This window comes from Rousettus aegyptiacus, unplaced genomic scaffold (assembly GCF_014176215.1).
Source record: "Rousettus aegyptiacus isolate mRouAeg1 unplaced genomic scaffold, mRouAeg1.p scaffold_m13_p_13, whole genome shotgun sequence".
Taxonomy (NCBI): domain Eukaryota; kingdom Metazoa; phylum Chordata; class Mammalia; order Chiroptera; family Pteropodidae; genus Rousettus; species Rousettus aegyptiacus.
In genome coordinates this window covers 13,405,097-13,423,847 of record NW_023416288.1, presented here as the reverse complement: position 1 = coordinate 13,423,847, position 18,751 = coordinate 13,405,097, and the positions used below count along the sequence as shown (strand labels likewise).

At 31.0% G+C, this 18,751-nt stretch overlaps 1 protein-coding gene across 4 annotated transcripts in view; it reads right to left on the bottom strand.

Annotated features, from left to right (window-relative positions):
• RUNDC3B (RUN domain containing 3B) overlaps positions 1-18,751 on the bottom strand; it is a 121,894-nt gene that overhangs the window by 35,578 nt on the left and 67,565 nt on the right. For all 4 annotated transcript variants that reach the window (XM_016148004.2, XM_016148001.2, XM_016148003.2 and 1 more), the window contains 4 exons: positions 15,435-15,524; positions 13,309-13,389; positions 11,008-11,176; positions 3,149-3,306 (listed from right to left, as the gene is read on the bottom strand). In XM_016148004.2, the coding sequence (XP_016003490.1) occupies positions 3,149-3,306; positions 11,008-11,176; positions 13,309-13,389; positions 15,435-15,524 (498 nt within the window). The remainder of the gene's footprint in view (positions 1-3,148; positions 3,307-11,007; positions 11,177-13,308; positions 13,390-15,434; positions 15,525-18,751) is intronic.

Sequence of the window (18,751 nt, the reverse complement as noted above, 5' to 3'; positions counted from 1 at the left end):
TAATACTATTCTTCTGACCTTTTCATACATTATACATTATAAATTTTATACATTAAAATTTTAATCTTCTCAAGATTAACAAAGGCAATTTCTGTGCCCAGCTCTGATGCAGGCCTTCCTAACTGCTTGTAAAAAAATCTCAGCAACATAAAAAGAAAAAAAGAGTGTCCACTCTCTCCCTACAGTTGCAAAAATAACCATAGTATTCTGCACCTTAAAAGATGATTCTGATAACATAGTCAATTGTGAACATTCTGAAAGGAATGTCTCTTACTCTTCTGTTCAGTATTCTTGTAACAGTTTTTGTGCAAAGGAATCTTGAAAGATACCAGTTTACACCCACCTAGAGATTTTAGCCATGCTGTGGGAGAGTAAATCTTTAACCTCTAATTGCAAGAAAAGAGTCTTAATTTTTAAAATAGTATAAATAATTTTTATGTGTTGCTTTGGTAATATTTAGTTAAAATCTCCTTAAAGGTATTAAAAGCAATTGTAAGGTTTCTTTGAAAAATCAAGAGGATCAACGACACTTTTCTATCATAGATTATGATAAAACTGTAACTTGTAGATTCCTGGCCAACTAAAAAGTTTGAGTCTTCGTTTCCCTTAAATTTAATCAAAGGTAAAATAAATGTGATATTCAAATTTAATTCTCAAATGAAAATGTCTGATTAAATAAAAAGTGATTTCATAATTATTTTTAACTTCAAACAATTTAGAAAAACTACTAAGATTATTTGCAAAAAAAAATATCTTCTTGACATACAAATGGACAACAGATGTATGCAAAGATGCTGAACTTCACTAGCTATTAAGAAAATGTAAATCAAAACCATAATGAGATACCACCTCACACCTTTTAGAATGGCTATTATCAAAAGACAAGAAATAACAAGTGTTGGAGAAGATGTGGAGAAAAAGGAATCCTCTTACACTGCTGATAGGATTATAAACTCGTATAGCCACTATGGAAAACAGTATGGACGTTCCAGAACAAATTATGACCCAGGAATCCTTCTTCTGGGTATCTATCCCCAAAATTTGAAAACATAAGATTTGTAAAGATATATGTACCCCTATGTTCACTGTAGTATTATCTATGGTAGCCAAAACACAAAAACAACCTAAGTGTCTTTTGATATATGTCTGGATAAAGAAGATGTGGTACATATATACAATGTACTACCCAGCCATAAGAAAGGATGAAATACTGCCATTTGCAACAACATTGATGGACCCCTAGAGTATCATGCTAAGCAAAATGAGTCATAGAAAAGGACAAGAACTATATGATTTTACTCATATGTGATATAAAATAGAAAGCAACAAATGAACACATAAAACAAACGAACTCATAGACACAGACAACAGTATGAAGGCTACCAAAGGGGAAGTGGGGTAGGGGAAAGATGACAAGAATAAAAGAGGTTGAACGAACATATGGTGACAGAGGGAGACTAGACTACGGGTAGTGAGCACACAATGCAATATACAGATGATGCATTACAGAATTGTACACATGAAACTTCTATAATGTTATTAACTAATATCACCCCAATAAATTTAATAAATCAAAAAAATTATCTTTTTAATCTTTTAATTGCAAAGCAAGAACCACAAATCTCCATTGTTTGGCTCTTGATATTTCCTCCTTGCTTATAAAAACAAGGGGCTATGGAAGGTGTTAATCTGCCCCTCAAGTGATACCCTATAGGATAAACTCTCTTTAAAATATTTTTAAAAATATAAGAAACAACATATGAATATAATTTTTTATCAAGATACAAACTTCTAGAAAATATTAAAATTTTCTGTTCCTGAATAAAACTCTCTTTATTTAGAAAAGCATCTTTTATACTTAGCCTTCTTGCAAATTACATGCTAATTACGAAAGGACAATAACTAGATTAAAGAAAAAAATACCTTAACCTAATGATTAAAATTTATATAACTACTAAAAGGCCAACAGACTTCATGGACCACTGGATGTGATATCCTGGGGACACATCACTTATGTCATATACCAGCCACAAATGAATAAGCTTATTCTAGACACAAGGAAAAGCAAACAAAGACTGAGGGGCAGTATATAAAATTCTTAGCCTATATTCTTCAGAAATATCAATTTCACGTGAGACAAACACTGAAAAACTATTCTAAGTTAAAAGTGACTGAAGAGAGTGACAATCAAATGTAAAATACGATCCTGAATTTGATCCTTATCAGAAACACAAAAGTTGCGATAAGGGACATTATTTGGACAATTGAGAAAAGTGAAATATGAGTTACAGGTAAGATGAAAGTATAGTACTAATTTACATTTCTTAAACTGAAAGTTAGATTATGATTATATAAAAGAATGTCTGTTTTTAGTAAAGACAACTGAAGTATTAAGGAGTAAAGAGGTATAATGTATGTAACCTTGCAGGTATATATATATATATACAGGGAGACGAAGAGAATTATGACAAATGTGGCAAAATGCTGAAAACTAGTGAATCTAGGAAAGGGCATATGAAAATTATTTTAAAAAAATTAAAAACCATTCTTTAAGATTAAGTAAATATTAATGAGAAGATTTCACCACATACAATTGACAAAATCAAATTTGACAAAATGGTATGATTAATACAAGGGCTTTGGATAGTGACAAGTTATTCACCATAATGTAGATCAATACACACAACTTTCTTCATCAATAGAAGTCTCGCTATAGAAAAAGTTAGCTAGACTAAACTGTGCTTAGTGATAACCTGGTACAATCTGGTAACAGTTTATGCACCGGAACTGCACTTTGAGTAGTACTGGTCTTACATACTATCTTTCTGTAATCACTTAATTAATCGATCAATCAATAACTAACTAAATACTTTAAAAATTATGTATTGCATCTGGAATAATACGCCAAGTTACAGGAGTTAACTCTGGGTAGCACGACTGAATGGTCATTTTTATTTTCTTCTCATATCTTATATAAATGTTTCTACAATGAGCATGGATTACTTTTATAATAAGAAAAGACTTAAAAAATAGTGAAAAATAACAATAGTAGGCAATCAGATTTCTTGGAATTTGAATCCTGTGTCAAAAAGTGACATTTTTTTAAGTTCACATATTGCCAAAATTTTTCCAAAAGGATTTCACTTACAGCTGATCTTGAAGCTCCACAATTATATATTCTAATTGTTCCTTTTCCAATTTATGGGCTAGATCAGAATCTTCAATCCTTTGTAGTAGTGTTTTATTCTGGGAGACAGATTCAGACAGCTGGTTCTCTCGAAGTCGTAAGAGTTCTTCAAGATAACTCTGGAAATATAGATCGCCAAGATACAGCAACTGCAAAATTCTAATATATATCTTGAAGATAAATGCTGAGTAGCTTAAATATTATTCTTACCTATATTGTAATAAAACAATTTCAAAATATCACTGACGAAACAACAATAATTGTTTTAACTGAATACAAAATGTAGCATATGTTCTTCATTATTTAAAGCTCTTCTCTAACATTCAATAAAATAACATTCAATAAAATTTAAGGTAAAATTTAGTTAAGACTTATAATTTTAAAACTCTACAACAATGATAAAATACTCTACATGCCTCCTACTTTCAAAATACAAAATACAAACCTAATTACAGAATGATCAATTACAAGCTGCCTCTATGTGATTATTTTTTCAAAAACAGATATTAACATTTTAGTGTTAACAAATTAGTGGGGAGCACTATAATGTTTTGGCAGGTTTAGGGATTGCCTAGTGTCATATTCCAGTTCTACTAGTTATCAGCTATGTGTCCCTGTGTAAATTACTTAATCTCTCTGCGAGGTAGTTTCATCATCTAAAAAAGTGAGAACAATTAAGTGCGCCTAGTTGGGTAGAATAAATGAATCAATACACATAATATGCTTAGAATACTACCTGGTACACTGTATGCAATGTATAATTCCTAGCTATTATTATTAGCAAACACCTAAAAGATATGGGACCTCTTGGACTAATCCATTGTCTCATCTTTTTATTCACTTACTGTTTCTTTGTCCTTTTTGCTCTGCTTTCTGGGAGACTTCTTGAATTTATATTCCAAATCCTTATACTGAATTTTTGAATTCAGGAAAATTTATTTTTAATTTCCAGTGGCTTGGTCATGTTTTCTAATTGTTCCCTTCTCATGTAATCCTACTTTTGTATTGCAATGTACTTTCAAATTCCTCTCCGGATATTAAAATCTTTTTTTTTTCTTTAAAGTATTCTTCTATTACATTATGGTATCCTATTTATGTCATTAACAAACTGTTTTAACTATTTCAGCTTTACGATAAATGTTAATAGAAGCTAATACTATTCTTCCCTCATTTAGTTTCTTTTTCAGATTTTTCCTGACAATTCTCAAATGTTTTTTCTATAATAAAAATCTAAAAAATTAAAAATTAAGTTGATTCTTACAACTGAAGTATGTGTGTATATATACATACAGCTTAATATGAACTATATATGAATATTTATAAACATTAGTAATTAAACAATACTACCACCTAGATTAATTACCAACTTTTAACACCTTGTAATACTTTTAGCTAATCACACCCCTCTGCCTCCTGTACAAAGGTATCAATAGTCTAAGATTTGTGTTTACCATCCCCTTTTCTTTCTAGCTTTACCACAAATGTATATCTTAAATAATTATTTAGTTTTGCTGGGTTTTGTCTATATTCTTTTAAGACTTTTTTCATCTATAATGATGGGTCTAGTTAAAGTTCATTTACTTACAATACTGAATAGTATTCCACTGTATGAATACTGCAGTGTATTTATTCACTCTCCTGTCAATGGCTATTTGTATTATTTTAGGTTTTTCTAAATATAAACAATACTACTGTAAACATTCATTTATATGTTACTGAGTTACATACATCTAAGAGTTTCTAGGAAATATGACAGAATTGCTGAAGTATCGGCCATGCATATCTTTACATTTAATAGATAATGTCAAATTGTTCATACTAATCACATTCCCACCTACTAGTAATTCACATGACCGTATTTTAGTATCAAAGTTATACTAAAATCACAAAATTCATTGAAAAATATTCCTTCTTTTTCTATCTTCAGGAACAGTCAGTATAAAAGAGACTACTGTAGTCTTCCGCTTATCATTTCTGGTACCCGAGGTCAACTGTGGTCCAACAATATTAAATGGAAAATTCCAGAAATATACAATTCTTAAGTTTTAAACTGAACTCTATTGAATGACCTGTTCTGTCCCACCTGAGATGCAAATTATTCCTTTATCTAGCATACTCACACTGTGTACACTACCCATCTGTTAGTTACTTTTAGCTGTCCGGGGTGTCAAATTGACTGTTAGGGACTGCAGTGTTTGGGTTCAAGTAACCTTATTTCACTTAAAAAATGCCACATTCTGTTAACTTTTATTATATCATACAGTTATAACTGTTCTATTTTATTATTAGTTATTGTTGTTAATCTCTTGATATGCCTAATTTATAAATTAAACTTTATTATAGGTATGTAGGTATAGGAAAAAAACATAGTATAAATAGGTTTAGTGCTATCTATGGTTTCAGGCATCCACCAAGGGTCTTGGAATGTATCCCCTGTGGATGAGGAGGGACCACTGCCCTCCAAATGTTTGGTAAGATCTTCCTCCTAAACCCAACAAGTCTGATGATTTTGGGCTGAAAGAAGGGATAGATTTTAAACTACTTAATTTCTTTAATGGTAATAGGTCCATCTATGTTGAGAAGAAATATTTTTTTTGGGAGGGGGGGCTTTATTGAAATATAATAGACAATCAGATGCTCACATTTACATTGTACAATTCAATGGGTTTTTTTCAATTATAGTGGCATACAATATATTAGCTTTAGTAATATAGCATGATGATTAGAGATCTATGTTAACTCACAAAGTGATCAACCTACTAAACCTAGTACCCCTCTTCCCCCTTACATATTTATTATAACATTCTTGACTATTTTCCTTATGCTATGCTTTATATCTCCAAGTCTGTTTTATAACTATTCATTTGTACTTCTCAATTCCTTTCTCTTTTTGCACTACCCTCCCCCATGCCCCTCCCATCTAGTAGCCCTCAAAATATTTGCTGTATCTGTGAGCTTGTTTCCATTGTTGTTGTTGTTGTTGATTTTGTTCTTTAGATTCCACATGTACGTGAAATCATGCAGTATTTGTCTCTCTATATCTGACTTATTTCATTCAGCGCAATATCCTCTAGGTCCATCAAAGTCCATCTTTTTCCATCCCCCTGCTTTTAGTCCGTGTGTGCCTTTTAATCTGAAGAGAGTCTCTTGTAGGCAGCATATGTAGGGGTCTTGTTTCTTATCCATTTAACCATTCTATCTTTTTATTGGAGCACTTAATTCTTTTCCATCTGAGGTACTTGTTCATAAGGATGTTGTTATTACCATTCTTTATTTCTGTTTTTGATACATGTTTTTTCTTCTTAAAGAAGTCCCTCCAACATGTCCTGTAATACTGGCTTGGTGGTAATAAATTCCTTTAGCTTATTTTTGTCTGGGAAGCTCTTTATCTGTCCTTTAATTCTAAAGATGATAGCTTTGCTGGATAAAGTATTCTTGGTTGTAGATCTGGGTTTTCAACAAATTGAAAATTTTTTTGCCAAGCCCTTCTGTCCTGCAAAGCTTCTTTTGAGAAATCAGCTGTCAGTCTCATGGGTGCTCCCTTGTAGGTAACTAACTGCTTTTCTCTTGATTTTAAGATTCTCTCTTTGTATTTAACCCTTGGCATTTTAATTGTAATGTGTCTTGATGTGGGGCTCTCTGGATTCCCCTTTAAAAGGCATCTGTAGCTGCCAGTTGCTGCTGCTGCAGCCTCTGTCCCACTCAGCCACTAGGGACAGGGCAGCCGTGTGTCCTTGCCCTGTCCTACCTTCTGCCATTGCATGGTGATTTCTTAGATTTCTCCCTAGTTGTATGATTTGTTCATCTAGATCCTAGACAATTTTTCCTTGCTGTTTGCTCCTTGTTTCTGTCACAACTTTGATTTGGTCGCCAGAGGGATAGACAGAGCCTCTATCACCTATGCCACTTTCCCCCTCACCTTGAGAAGAAATATTTATATAAATTCATCTAAGTTTTCTAAGATATTGATATAAAGTTGCTAAAGTTCTATAATTATTGGGGGGTCTGCTGCATTTATAGGTATCCTGTCTACACTTTTTTTTTAATTGGGGGGGTGACATTGATCAACAAAATCCAATAAATTTCAAGTGTACAATTCAACAGTAAGTCACATACATATTGCATGTGTGTTCACTGCCCATAATTAGATTTATCTCTGTCACTACATATTTGACCCCTTTTACCTCTCTCTTCCCCGTCCCCACTACCCTCTGGTAACCACTATTCCACTGTCCATGTCCATGAGTAGCTGTTTGTGTGTTTGTTTGATTGTTGCTTTTAGATTTATATCCCACATATAAGTGGTATCATGTGATTTTTGACTCTTTCTGTCTGGCTTATTTTGCTCAGCATGATTACCTTATGTACTATCCATGGTACTGCAAATCATACTATTTCACTCTTCTTATAGCTGAGTAATATTCCATTGTATATATGTGGGAAACCAGCTGCTTCCACGTCCTGGCCAGCATGAATAATGCTGTAAACATAGGTGTGCATATATCTTTTCGGATAAATATTTTCAAGTCTTTGGGATAAATATCCAGTAGAGAGATTGCTAGATCATATGGTAGGTTCAAGCCTTAGTTTTTTGAGGAACCTCCATACTGTTTTCCCTAGTGATTATATCAACTTGCAGTCCTACCAGGTGTATAATATGGTTCCTTTTTATCTACAACCTCTCCACCACTTGTTAGTACTTATCCTATTGATGACAGTCATTCTAACAGGTGTGAGATGGTATCTCACTGTGGTTTTGATTTGCATTTCCTTAATAGCTAATGAAGTGGAACATCCTTTTAGGTTAGTTGACCACTGTATGTCTTCTTGGGAGAAATGTCTGTTCAGTTCCTCTGCCCATTTTTTCATTGGATTGTTTGGGGGTTTTTGTTGTTTTGTATGAGTTCTTTGTATATTTTGGATATTAGGTACTTATCAGAGGCGTTGCTTACAAATATATTTTTCTATTCAGATGATTTATCTTTTGCTGTACAGAAACTTTTTTAGTTTGATATAGTCCCATTCATTTATTTTTGCTTTTACTTCCCTTGCCTTTGAGGTCAAGTTTCTAAAATCCTCTCCAAATTCAAGGTCCTTGTGGTTTGTACCTATGTTTTCTTCTATGCAATTTACTGTTTCAGGTCTTAGATTCAGGTACTTAATCCATTTTGAGTTAATTTTGGTGTGTGGTGACAGACAATGGTCTAGTTTCATTCTTTTACAGGTGGTTTTCCAGTTTTTAAGCACCAATGAAGGGGCTTTCCTTTCTCTACTGTTTGTTTTTGGCTTGTCGAAAATTATTTGCCCATATAAATACGGATTTACTTCTGGACTCTCAGTTCTGTGAGTCTGTTTCAGACATTGGTTCATGTGTCTGTTTTTATGATGATATCATGCTGTTTTGATTACTGTTACTTTGTGGTATAATCTGAAATCAGGCAGAGTGGTGCAGGATTTTTTTTTTCATTTCTTCTTCGGACAGTTAATTATTAGAGTATAAGGTATGCTATAGATTTTTGAATATTGATTTTGTATCCTGAATCTTTACTGTATTTATTATTTTAAGTAGCATTCTTGTGGAGTCATTAGGGTTTTCTACATAGAGAATCATATCATATGCAAATAATGACAGTTTGACTTCATTTCCAATATGAATGCCTTTTATTTCTTTCTCTTGCCTGACTGCACTTGCTCAGACCTCCAAGATTATACTGAATGACAGTGGGGATAGCAGACTGCCTTGTCTTGTTACTGATCTTAGAGAAGGGAAAGGTTTTAAGTTTTTCACCATTAAATATAATGTTGGCTGAGGGGGTTTGTCGTATATGTCCTTTACTATGTTGAAGTACTTTCCTTCTATACCTGTTGTAAGCATTTTGATCACAAATAGATGCTGTATCTTGTCAAAGGCTTTTTCTACATCTATTGATAATGATCATATGACTTCTTTCAATTTGTTAATGTGGTGTATCACATTGATTTGCAAATATTAAACCGACCTTGCATCCAAGGAATAAATCCAATTTGATCATGGTATATGATCTTTTTAATGTATTTCTGAATTTAGTTTGCTAATACTTTGTTGAGTATTTTTGCATCTGTGTTCATGAGAGATATTGGTTTGTAGTTTTTTGTGTGTGTTATCTTTACCAGGTTTTGTTATCAGGGAAATATTGGCCTCATAAGATGAATTGAATTAGGAAGTATTGCCTCCTCTTTGATTTTTTGGAAGAGTTGAAAATAGGTATTAAATCTTTGAATGTTCCATAGTTTTCACTGGTGAAGCTATTTGGTCCTGGACTTTTACTTTTTGGTAGGTTTTTGATGACACACAGAAGATTCAGAACCAAAGTATATAACATAAAACAAGAAGGACCAGAGGGAAAACCCACCAACGGCAACCAAAATAAAGAAAACGGAAAACAGACCCTACACTCAGGTGTGCTGGTGTGCAGTTTGGGTGTTTTTTGTTGAGTTTTAGATGTTCAGCTTATTGTTGTTTTAAGGGGTAGATCTAGGGACATCTCTCACTCCACCATGTTTTTCCGAATTCACAAGCTTTAAATTGGCCATAGTAGGACTATTTACCCACAGAGAATCAGCAAATACTACAAATCAGGGCTCCTCTATTTCCTCTGAGAAAGCCAGTTGTTTAATATATTTTAGGACACCAATTCTACCCCATGTTGGTCATTATTATAGTTGTTATTTCATGTAGTCGAAGTTTATTTACCAATTTCTGTGCTTACTATGCCATTTTGCATCTCACTCCAGCCTTCTAGGTCCAGTTTCCATCTTAAATGATAGTGGGCCTAGATCTGTTGTCTCCCTGTTGGTATTCAAATGCTTAAGGGAATAGTTCCTCACCCTCAGCCGAGGGGACTGTGGTGGCTTTAAACCATAACTTATTCCTTTTGTTTTTAGGTCTTTCTAGGTTTCTGGTCCTTAGCAAGCTCCAATTCTTTGAGAGAGCAGCTCTGCATGAAGTTCTTTTAAAACTGTATTCTACTCAGCATTTTCAGATTTTACAATGTAAATGCTTTAAGATTATTTTAGTCTGACATCATCTTGGTCCGAGAAGCCTTCTTTAATAGAGTATTTAAATTTTCTTCCTGCACCTTTTTATAGTTATTATAAATGGGATCTTTTTTTATATCTTCTAACCAGTAGCTGTTTATCTATAGGAAATCTATTCATATTTGTAAATTCACTTTTTAAGCATTTTCCTCAGTGATTATTTTTGTTGTTCTAATATTTCTATCACACATTCCATCATGCTTTCCTATATAGATCATTTAAGAATAATGACAATTTGAATGGTAGAAGAGAAAATAGATAATGTAGTAAAAAAGATGAAGTTACAACTCCTCGAGATAATGGAGTTTATTTTTCTTTTTCTTATATATTCTACTTTGCCTAATGCAGTGCTTAATACACAAGAGCTGTTAAAATAACTAATTAAAAAAGAACAAACAAGATATACATGGTATTTGATTTACGCAGAGTTTTCACAAACCAAATGATCTTTTATGAAATTAATCATAAGAACTAAAATCTCAAACATATAAATGAAACTGTATACAGAAGAATAAGTGGCTTATTTTCACATTAAAACATAAAATTAAAAAATGATTAACAAAAATAAAAAAAACCTTTCCTAAAACTCTGCCTGGTTTTTAATTAACAGGAAGACAATTCAAGAACAGAAAGGAAGGAGCAAGGGGCAAATACTTTCATTCAGTCAGAAGATCTTTTTGTAGTAACAGTCTGAAGGCAATAACTAGAACCAAATTAAATGACTTTTGACAACTGATAAATACCTTCTGTTCCAGAGTTAGTTGATACTTTTGTTTAACTCGCTTACACTTGTTGAACCAACTATTCTCATCCATAATAAAAGGAGGCCCGACATTCTCTGGAGTGCTGCTTTCACTCCCACTGCTCCCCAACGTCCGCAGCTCTTCCTCATCACTGCTGATACTATCAGAACTGAGAAAATTAAATTTTAAAAAGAAATGAAGTTAACAATATGTTCCACTTTAAGAAATATTTCTGTGTTTGTAAGTTACTGGTGAGCAAATTCTAAAATATTTAGCACCAAATATATAATTATATTTAAAAGACTTCAGCATTAAGTATATTATAAAGGTTTTAGCTTTCTGAAAAATCTTCTTGTATTTTCTAATTTTTCTATAATGAATATGTGTTACTTTCTAAAAATATTAAAAACAGTAATTTAGGGAGAGATAGACTCTTAAGGTTTATTAAAATTAAGAACCTAATAGAGTTTTAAAAAATGTGTCTGATATAGGTATATTTGAGTGCAAGCAATTCCACTTTTAAAATATTGGTTTAGGACAATTAGGATAGTTTAAATTTTTCTAAAAAGAAAAACTCCATGGTCAGTAATGCTAATTGTTTTGTGACTAGGTTAAACTGGTACTTCTCATCCCATTTTAATATCCTTCATATCCTTTAGTATATAAAGGAGAGGAAGCTATACATATATGTTTGGATTAGTGCATTAAAAACAAACAGAAGAATTGCATAAAAATTCAGACAAAAAGTGGTTCATCAGTTGAGGACATGGAGTATGTAACATTATATGTTCAATCTTAGGGCACCAGTTGAGAAGGTTCCATTATCGCATCTTTTAAAAATCTTGTAATAATTACTATAGCCTTTCATGTAAATAAGGGTTAAAATTAATATTCACATTTATCTTTATATATTGAACTTAGGTACTTTCCTAAATCACTAAAAATAGTCTTTCCATCTACATGTTGATGACCAAACTCCTATCTCCAGCTATTATGTTCTCTTCAGTTTTAGATTTGTTGCCCACTTTGCACAAATTACTTGTTTGACTATGGACAAGTTACTTGACCTCTTTGTGTTTCAGCTTTCTCATTTGTAAAATAAGGATAGCTATCTTACAGACTTTTGAGGATTAAAGAGTTAATAGAAGTAAAACACTTAGAATAATGCCTGATATATAATAAGCATTCAACAAATATTACTATTATTTTTATTAGTATTCTTTTGAACTATTCATTATCTTCACAAAATGTCCTGTGATCCAACATGTCCCAAACAGTATAATTTTATGCCTGTTTGAAACATCTACTTGCTTTATTTCTTTTCTAGATCTAACAGTCTAGAATTATCCCTTTCCCTAAGGGATACGCTTACTTAAGTTAGAAATCTCGGTAACACAATACTCTCTTTCTCCTTCTCCCTCATGACCCAAAATACCTTCACACTCTTAGCTCTTAAATAATAGTGACTTCTTATACTAGGCAGTAATTATCTTTGGAAGGGACTACATTCTTTTTCAGAAGTTCATAAAGTTCCTGCACTCTCAACATTTATGTATCCCTAACGCCAAGGAAAGTTTCTTTCCAACATTAGGTACTCCATAAATACATCTTGATATTTTGTGTGGGTGTATTACATATATACATATATTACTCTCTTAGAGCTCTGGCCTGATCGCAACATTTTAGAAGTATATGAAGTTCATAATTTTATTCAGGAAATTAATTAATGCAAGTAGACCTTGAGAAAAATCTATAGATTTCATCTGATTCATTTCTGATGCTAATGAGATTGTAGGAAATCCATAACTCTCACACAATACTTGTAGTAGGATAAATTGGTACAATTCTTTTATAAGGATAGACTGTAATGGCCATAAAATTTTTCATTGTATTTACCTGAATAACTCCATAATTCACAACAGAAATGAAAAGAAAATTAATTTTAACAAATATTGTTCTTTATTATTTTCTTAATAATGGAGATAAAATGGAAAATGGTCTAACAAATGAATTGTAGTTTTGAAATCTTGATGGACTATTACAGAGCTATTAAGTTTATTACTATAATGGTTATAGCAACAGAAATACATGCTATTTTTTAAAAACTATATTGATGTTGAGATTACAATTTTGTAAAAAGTATATATTTACATAAATTCCAAATACGCAACAGTTTATATTTTTGAATGATTTCTGATATGAAATGTTTTATAAAAAGTAATTTTAATCAGATAATATTGTACAATAAGACATTCAATAATAAATTAAGATTACAAAAACATATTTAAAAATGTCACAAACCTTTGGGTAAACTTCAAATATGGTGTATAGTCTATTACAGCAGGAAAGCTGCCATCCAATCCCTCTCCTTTTAGGCAGAAGCTAAGACAACAGACAACAAATATTCCATATTAATACATAAAATCTTAAAGTTAAGTGTTATAAACATCTCTCATTATAGACATTTGTTTCGTCAACTTGCAGGTGAATTTTTTTATTTGTAATTTCTATGTTACTTGTTACAAATGAACAAGTAACATAGAAGAATAAAGATATTCTCAATAAAGATATTCTACATTCAATACCAATGACAAAGGACTGTACAAGTTAATACACTGTTATATAAATATATTATGCAAAAGTAAAATTTACTGAGAAATCTTTCCAAGCATTGTTTATTTATTTCATACTATCTTAGTCTTTATTAAACCTTTTAAAATGTCACTGGACATTTTTCAAATGAAGATTTGTTGTTCACATTTACACACAAATTCTCAGGTGACACTAAATACTCCTAAAAAGATCTGAATAATTAGAAAATGAGGGTTTTCTAAAGTTCTGAATAGGTGAAAGGACTTGGATCTTAGACCTAAAATGAATAATAAAAATCTAATGTTCAGCCAATACTTTTTGAGGCCATGGCAACAAGATAGGTTAACTGACTTACCCAAAGTCATACTGTTAAGTCTCACTAAGCCAGTAAAGAACCTAGATCTTCTGGTACCCCAATCCAGAAATCTTTGCTTGGTATAATAGTATATACAACTAGATTTTTTTAAAGTGTTTATTTTAAGATTACTACTATTCAAAGGAAAAATTATATCTTCTAGAAAGATACAAGAATATTTAAAAGACGTAGGTTAATCTTTCAAAGGAAAAAATTCATCTATAAACTTGTACTTTCTGGTATCTTTGGGAAGTTTGCCAATTGAAACATTTGTTCTAATATATTAATATCAAAGGTATGTATGCTTTCTTCCAGAGAATCAAAGTGGCAACATTTTATATGGGCTTTTCCTCATTTATAGAAACATCACCATATCTTTAGGACATTTGCTTTCAGCTGATTATATAGTATCAAAGGGTTACAACAAACTAACAGTTCACATTGTTATCTCGTGTTTTTGTTTGTTTGTTTTTACCAAAAAGTAAAATGATGAAGGATTTAGACAGAGCAAGCAGCATACCATATAAATAGTTAACACCTTTAGAAGGACCATAAAGACGACCTTCACATTGCATTTATCAAGTTCATCCTAAACAATTAAGCTAACTTTACCTAACACTACTTTATGAACTACTAAATAGTGAAAATTATAAAATGACAAATATTTTGAAAAGGAAGTGATTTACTAGAAAAAAGGTAACTTCAGTGAAAATGTGCAGCATTACTTTTTAATTCAAAACCTAAAAGTAGACTTTCACTTAAGTTTATACTTATTTTACTAATATTTTTGGAATTTTAAATGATATATTTCAATAAAAATATAATATTTCCTTCATTCTTATGCTTTGTGCTTTTGTTAGAGACAAATTTTTTACTTTTAGTATAATATAAATCTTGAATCAATTAAAGAGATGTAAAAAGATGCTTTCATAAATCTAAAAAGAACTTACAATGTCCCTTTTTGGCACTTATTAGTCTGAGATCAATTCATCTTGTGGACAATAAAAGCAAATATCAACAATATTTTTTATATTCTATATACATAACACAAGAAACACAATACCCTGTCAGGATCTTCTTCATCTAAACAGATGAGATAAGGAAAATCTTTCTGGCTTTGAATCTACTTTTAGTGTATTTCTTTTCATTTTAAAGCGGTAGCTGAAAAATACTGAGAGATGAGATCCAAAACCTTCCTTCAGTTGCTACCAGAGTACATGATTTTTCTGCTTAAGGAATGTAATCTAAGCCCTTTTTTTACCCATTTAGTGAGCAAGACTTTCAGTTAATTCTGTAAGTTTGAGAGAGTCTCTTTTCAAAAAGTAAACCCATTTAGAAAACTTATGTCATTTGAAAGAGAACATGAATCACATATCAATATCCAACTGAATGCTTTTCTCAGAAAATTGAAAGAAAAAAATCCTGAGAAACTATTATAAGGTAGAATAATTTAGAAATCAAACACATTTAGATTAAGTACCTGAAATCAATAGCATTGAGCCCAAGTAGCATGCCAGCAAGCATATTTGCTTCCTCACCCAAAACAATCGCTCCATCTTCATAAAATCTCCTAAAAAATGAAATGTGAATATATAAATATTAAAAAAAAAGACCGAAATTTCATCTAGAGAAATCACTTAGAGTCCAAACTAAAGTAGAAAGAATTAAATTTTATTTGTCAAAATAAAAACATACTAAAAAATAAATAAAAATAAATAAAAACACACTTGATTCATCCGGGTCTTGTAAGTATTTAAAAAAGAGACTGTCACCATAACAAAAAAATTATTTTGTTTCCATCTCTCTTAAAAAGAATCCCCAAACTGACTCTTTCAATGGGTCTAGACCACCTAACATTTTTCCCTATTAGTGAAACAATATAAATGTAATCTGAAAGGTGGCAAATTCATGGTCATTTATACTGGTCTATTTTCAAAATGATGTAGATATTGTTCTATAAATAGAACAAACACAAACATACATTCTGCTTTTCTGTAATCCAAGAGTTATTACCCAAATTGAGAAATAGGAGGACGTGATTATTAGTACTTTATGCTAACATTTAACACTCCAATAGTAATAGGGCAGATGAGCTACCAAGGTGGTTGCATATGAAAAACAAAATACAGTATTCATTATCTCTTTGACAAAATATGACTATGAATAATTTTGCTAATCCTTGTAAAGCCTTCTGTTTTGGTTGTTAATTTTGAAAAATACAACTTTATTTTAAAATATTTAAAATAAAAACTAAGAAAAACATATCAAAAATGAGCTAAAGGTATTTTTCTAGGCAGAATGTAAGATCACTGAACTTACTTTAAAAAAAAATACTATACAAAAACTAGTTTATGTTTGGTAACCAGGGTTCATTAAATTGTTATATTGATATATATTACATATAGAGAGTAAACACTAAGCTATAACACCCCACTAACACTCCATTTAGTAAATAAAATTTGATTTGCTTTTTTCTGTATTTGAGTTTTTAAAGGCTGAAAAAGATTTTAATATGTCCATAATACCACCACCAATTTTGAATAGTTCATAGTTTACCAAATACTTTTACATACATATAATTTAATACTTGCAAAAAAGCCCATGAAGTAAATGAGGAAGGAATTGCCATTAGTTTCAAACTCACCGTCAAGAAAACAATTAGGTTAAAACAATTTTCTCAAGCTCATGTTGATGAACTGCTCAAGGAGGAAACCCAATTCTTCTTAAAGTTCTATATATCTTCTATTAAACCATACTATTTCTTGTAAAACAAAAATATTTAAAGAATTTAATATCTATTATGGTTCATAATGAATTTTAAATAAATAAAAAGTACAAAGGAAAGACACCACTATTTACCCTCTGACAGATGTAAGGCTGCAAACAACCACGGTAGGAAGACTAGCTTGGATTAGATGTTAGTTGTTTCCTCGGAACCATGGGAATTGCTATTATTGATTCACATTAAAAAAAACCTAGAACTTTCAGCTTAACAAAGACTAGTAAAATATATGTAAGTAATTTATATATATTCAATTGAGGTGTTTCACAAAAAGGTAAAGATATCTAGACAACTCTGAGATTTTCCCCCCCATCCCTACCCCAATGGCTAAATTGGCTGTTGACAGAGTATTTTATTGACTCCTAGAAGAACTATGTCCAATGGTTCTAAATCACCAAATTTTGTGGGACATATGCTTTAGAAAATAATTCTGTTTTTTGATACTGGGAATTACCCATTATTCCTAGTATTTTCCTAAATAAGGTCTTTTTTTTTTTTTTTTTTTTAATCTTCCTATCTTGAGCCCACTACATTCTAAGAGTCAGATCAAAACTATTCCTTGTTTTCTAATGTCAACATTGTATTAGGGACTATTTAAGAATACCAAAAACAAACACTAATTGGTTTTAGAAGTTTTATTTTATGTATATATAATATTGTTTTAATAAAGTTTTTGGCATTAGTGTTATTAATGATTTTTTAAAGCTAACCAATGTAAGTCATGCTTGCTATATGTGAAATCAAAAATTCCACTCGAATAAAACCATACCTGAAGCATAATATTGTACAGACTTGATTAAATATAACAGTCTTTACTGCAACAGAGGAGAGAGAAGGGCAAATAGAAGAGGAAGGGCTAGTTAAGAGAATCCTCCATTTTGCACGCTGAACTTTTTCATTACTAGTTCCGGTAAGAAAAAAATATTTTTCAGAACTTTGAAATAACATTAAAAATAACTCAGTCTATAAAAGAGTACTGAATTGATCTGAAAAAGATCTTATTTTAATCATTTAATCAATGACAAGTCATTCATATGTATTAAAGAGGTAGAAACTGTTAGGAAATTTTAACTTTTTACTTCCTTAAACTAACACGTCAATAATTTTGACTGAAAATCTGATTCCCGTTATCCACACTTTCAAAGACTTCAAAAGACTGTAAGTTTTCAACCTCTTCATTTTTATCTGTAGAAAAATTGGAGCATTAATAAAGTTTGTTTATATAACCAACGTTATGTAATGAATGAGCCAAAAATAAAGTCTAAGATGACTAATCCAAAATAGTAAGGTATACGCTAAAAAAATTTCCTTTTGTTGAAAATATTTTTTGTTCTAAAGAAAATATTTGTATGAGAAGGGTCTAACCAAAACAGTGTACTGAACTGCAAAAACATATTATAAATATTGAAAGTACCAAGGTGAAAAATATATATGACTTCCATTTAAAGATTTATATATTATAGTATATCTTTAAGAAAGTTTTGTTTTTTAGAAGCAAAGGAAAATTGTGAGCAATTATCTGATATGGCTGTAAACTGAAAGAAAAGTCTCCACTTATCATTAGGTATACTTTTTCCAATTCTTCGTATATTGACAAGAAAAATATTAGAAACTATAAAAGTATTTAAAATAATACTCTAATAAAAACAATACTTTTTTCTCTTGTAACATATAATTTAACTCTAATTGAAATATGTCTCTATAATGCTATCCTGAGTGTTCATTCAGTAAGACTATTTTAAGGCTTTTCAAGTACTTCAATAACAAATATCCTTTGGGTGGGATCCAAAGTAAACAACCAGTATAAACTTCGTTGATATTGCACAATATCATGTTTTCAAAATTTCCTTTTTTAAAAGTCAGAAGTTATTCTATACATTAAAAGTGCATATTAAAATATGTGAAATTTATCTTAACCAAAGAAAAATTTTTCTTGTTCTCTTCACTAATTTAGTCTTTATATAAGAAACTTTGAGATAAGGTTCTCCATCATGGCATGCAAAACACATTACAGC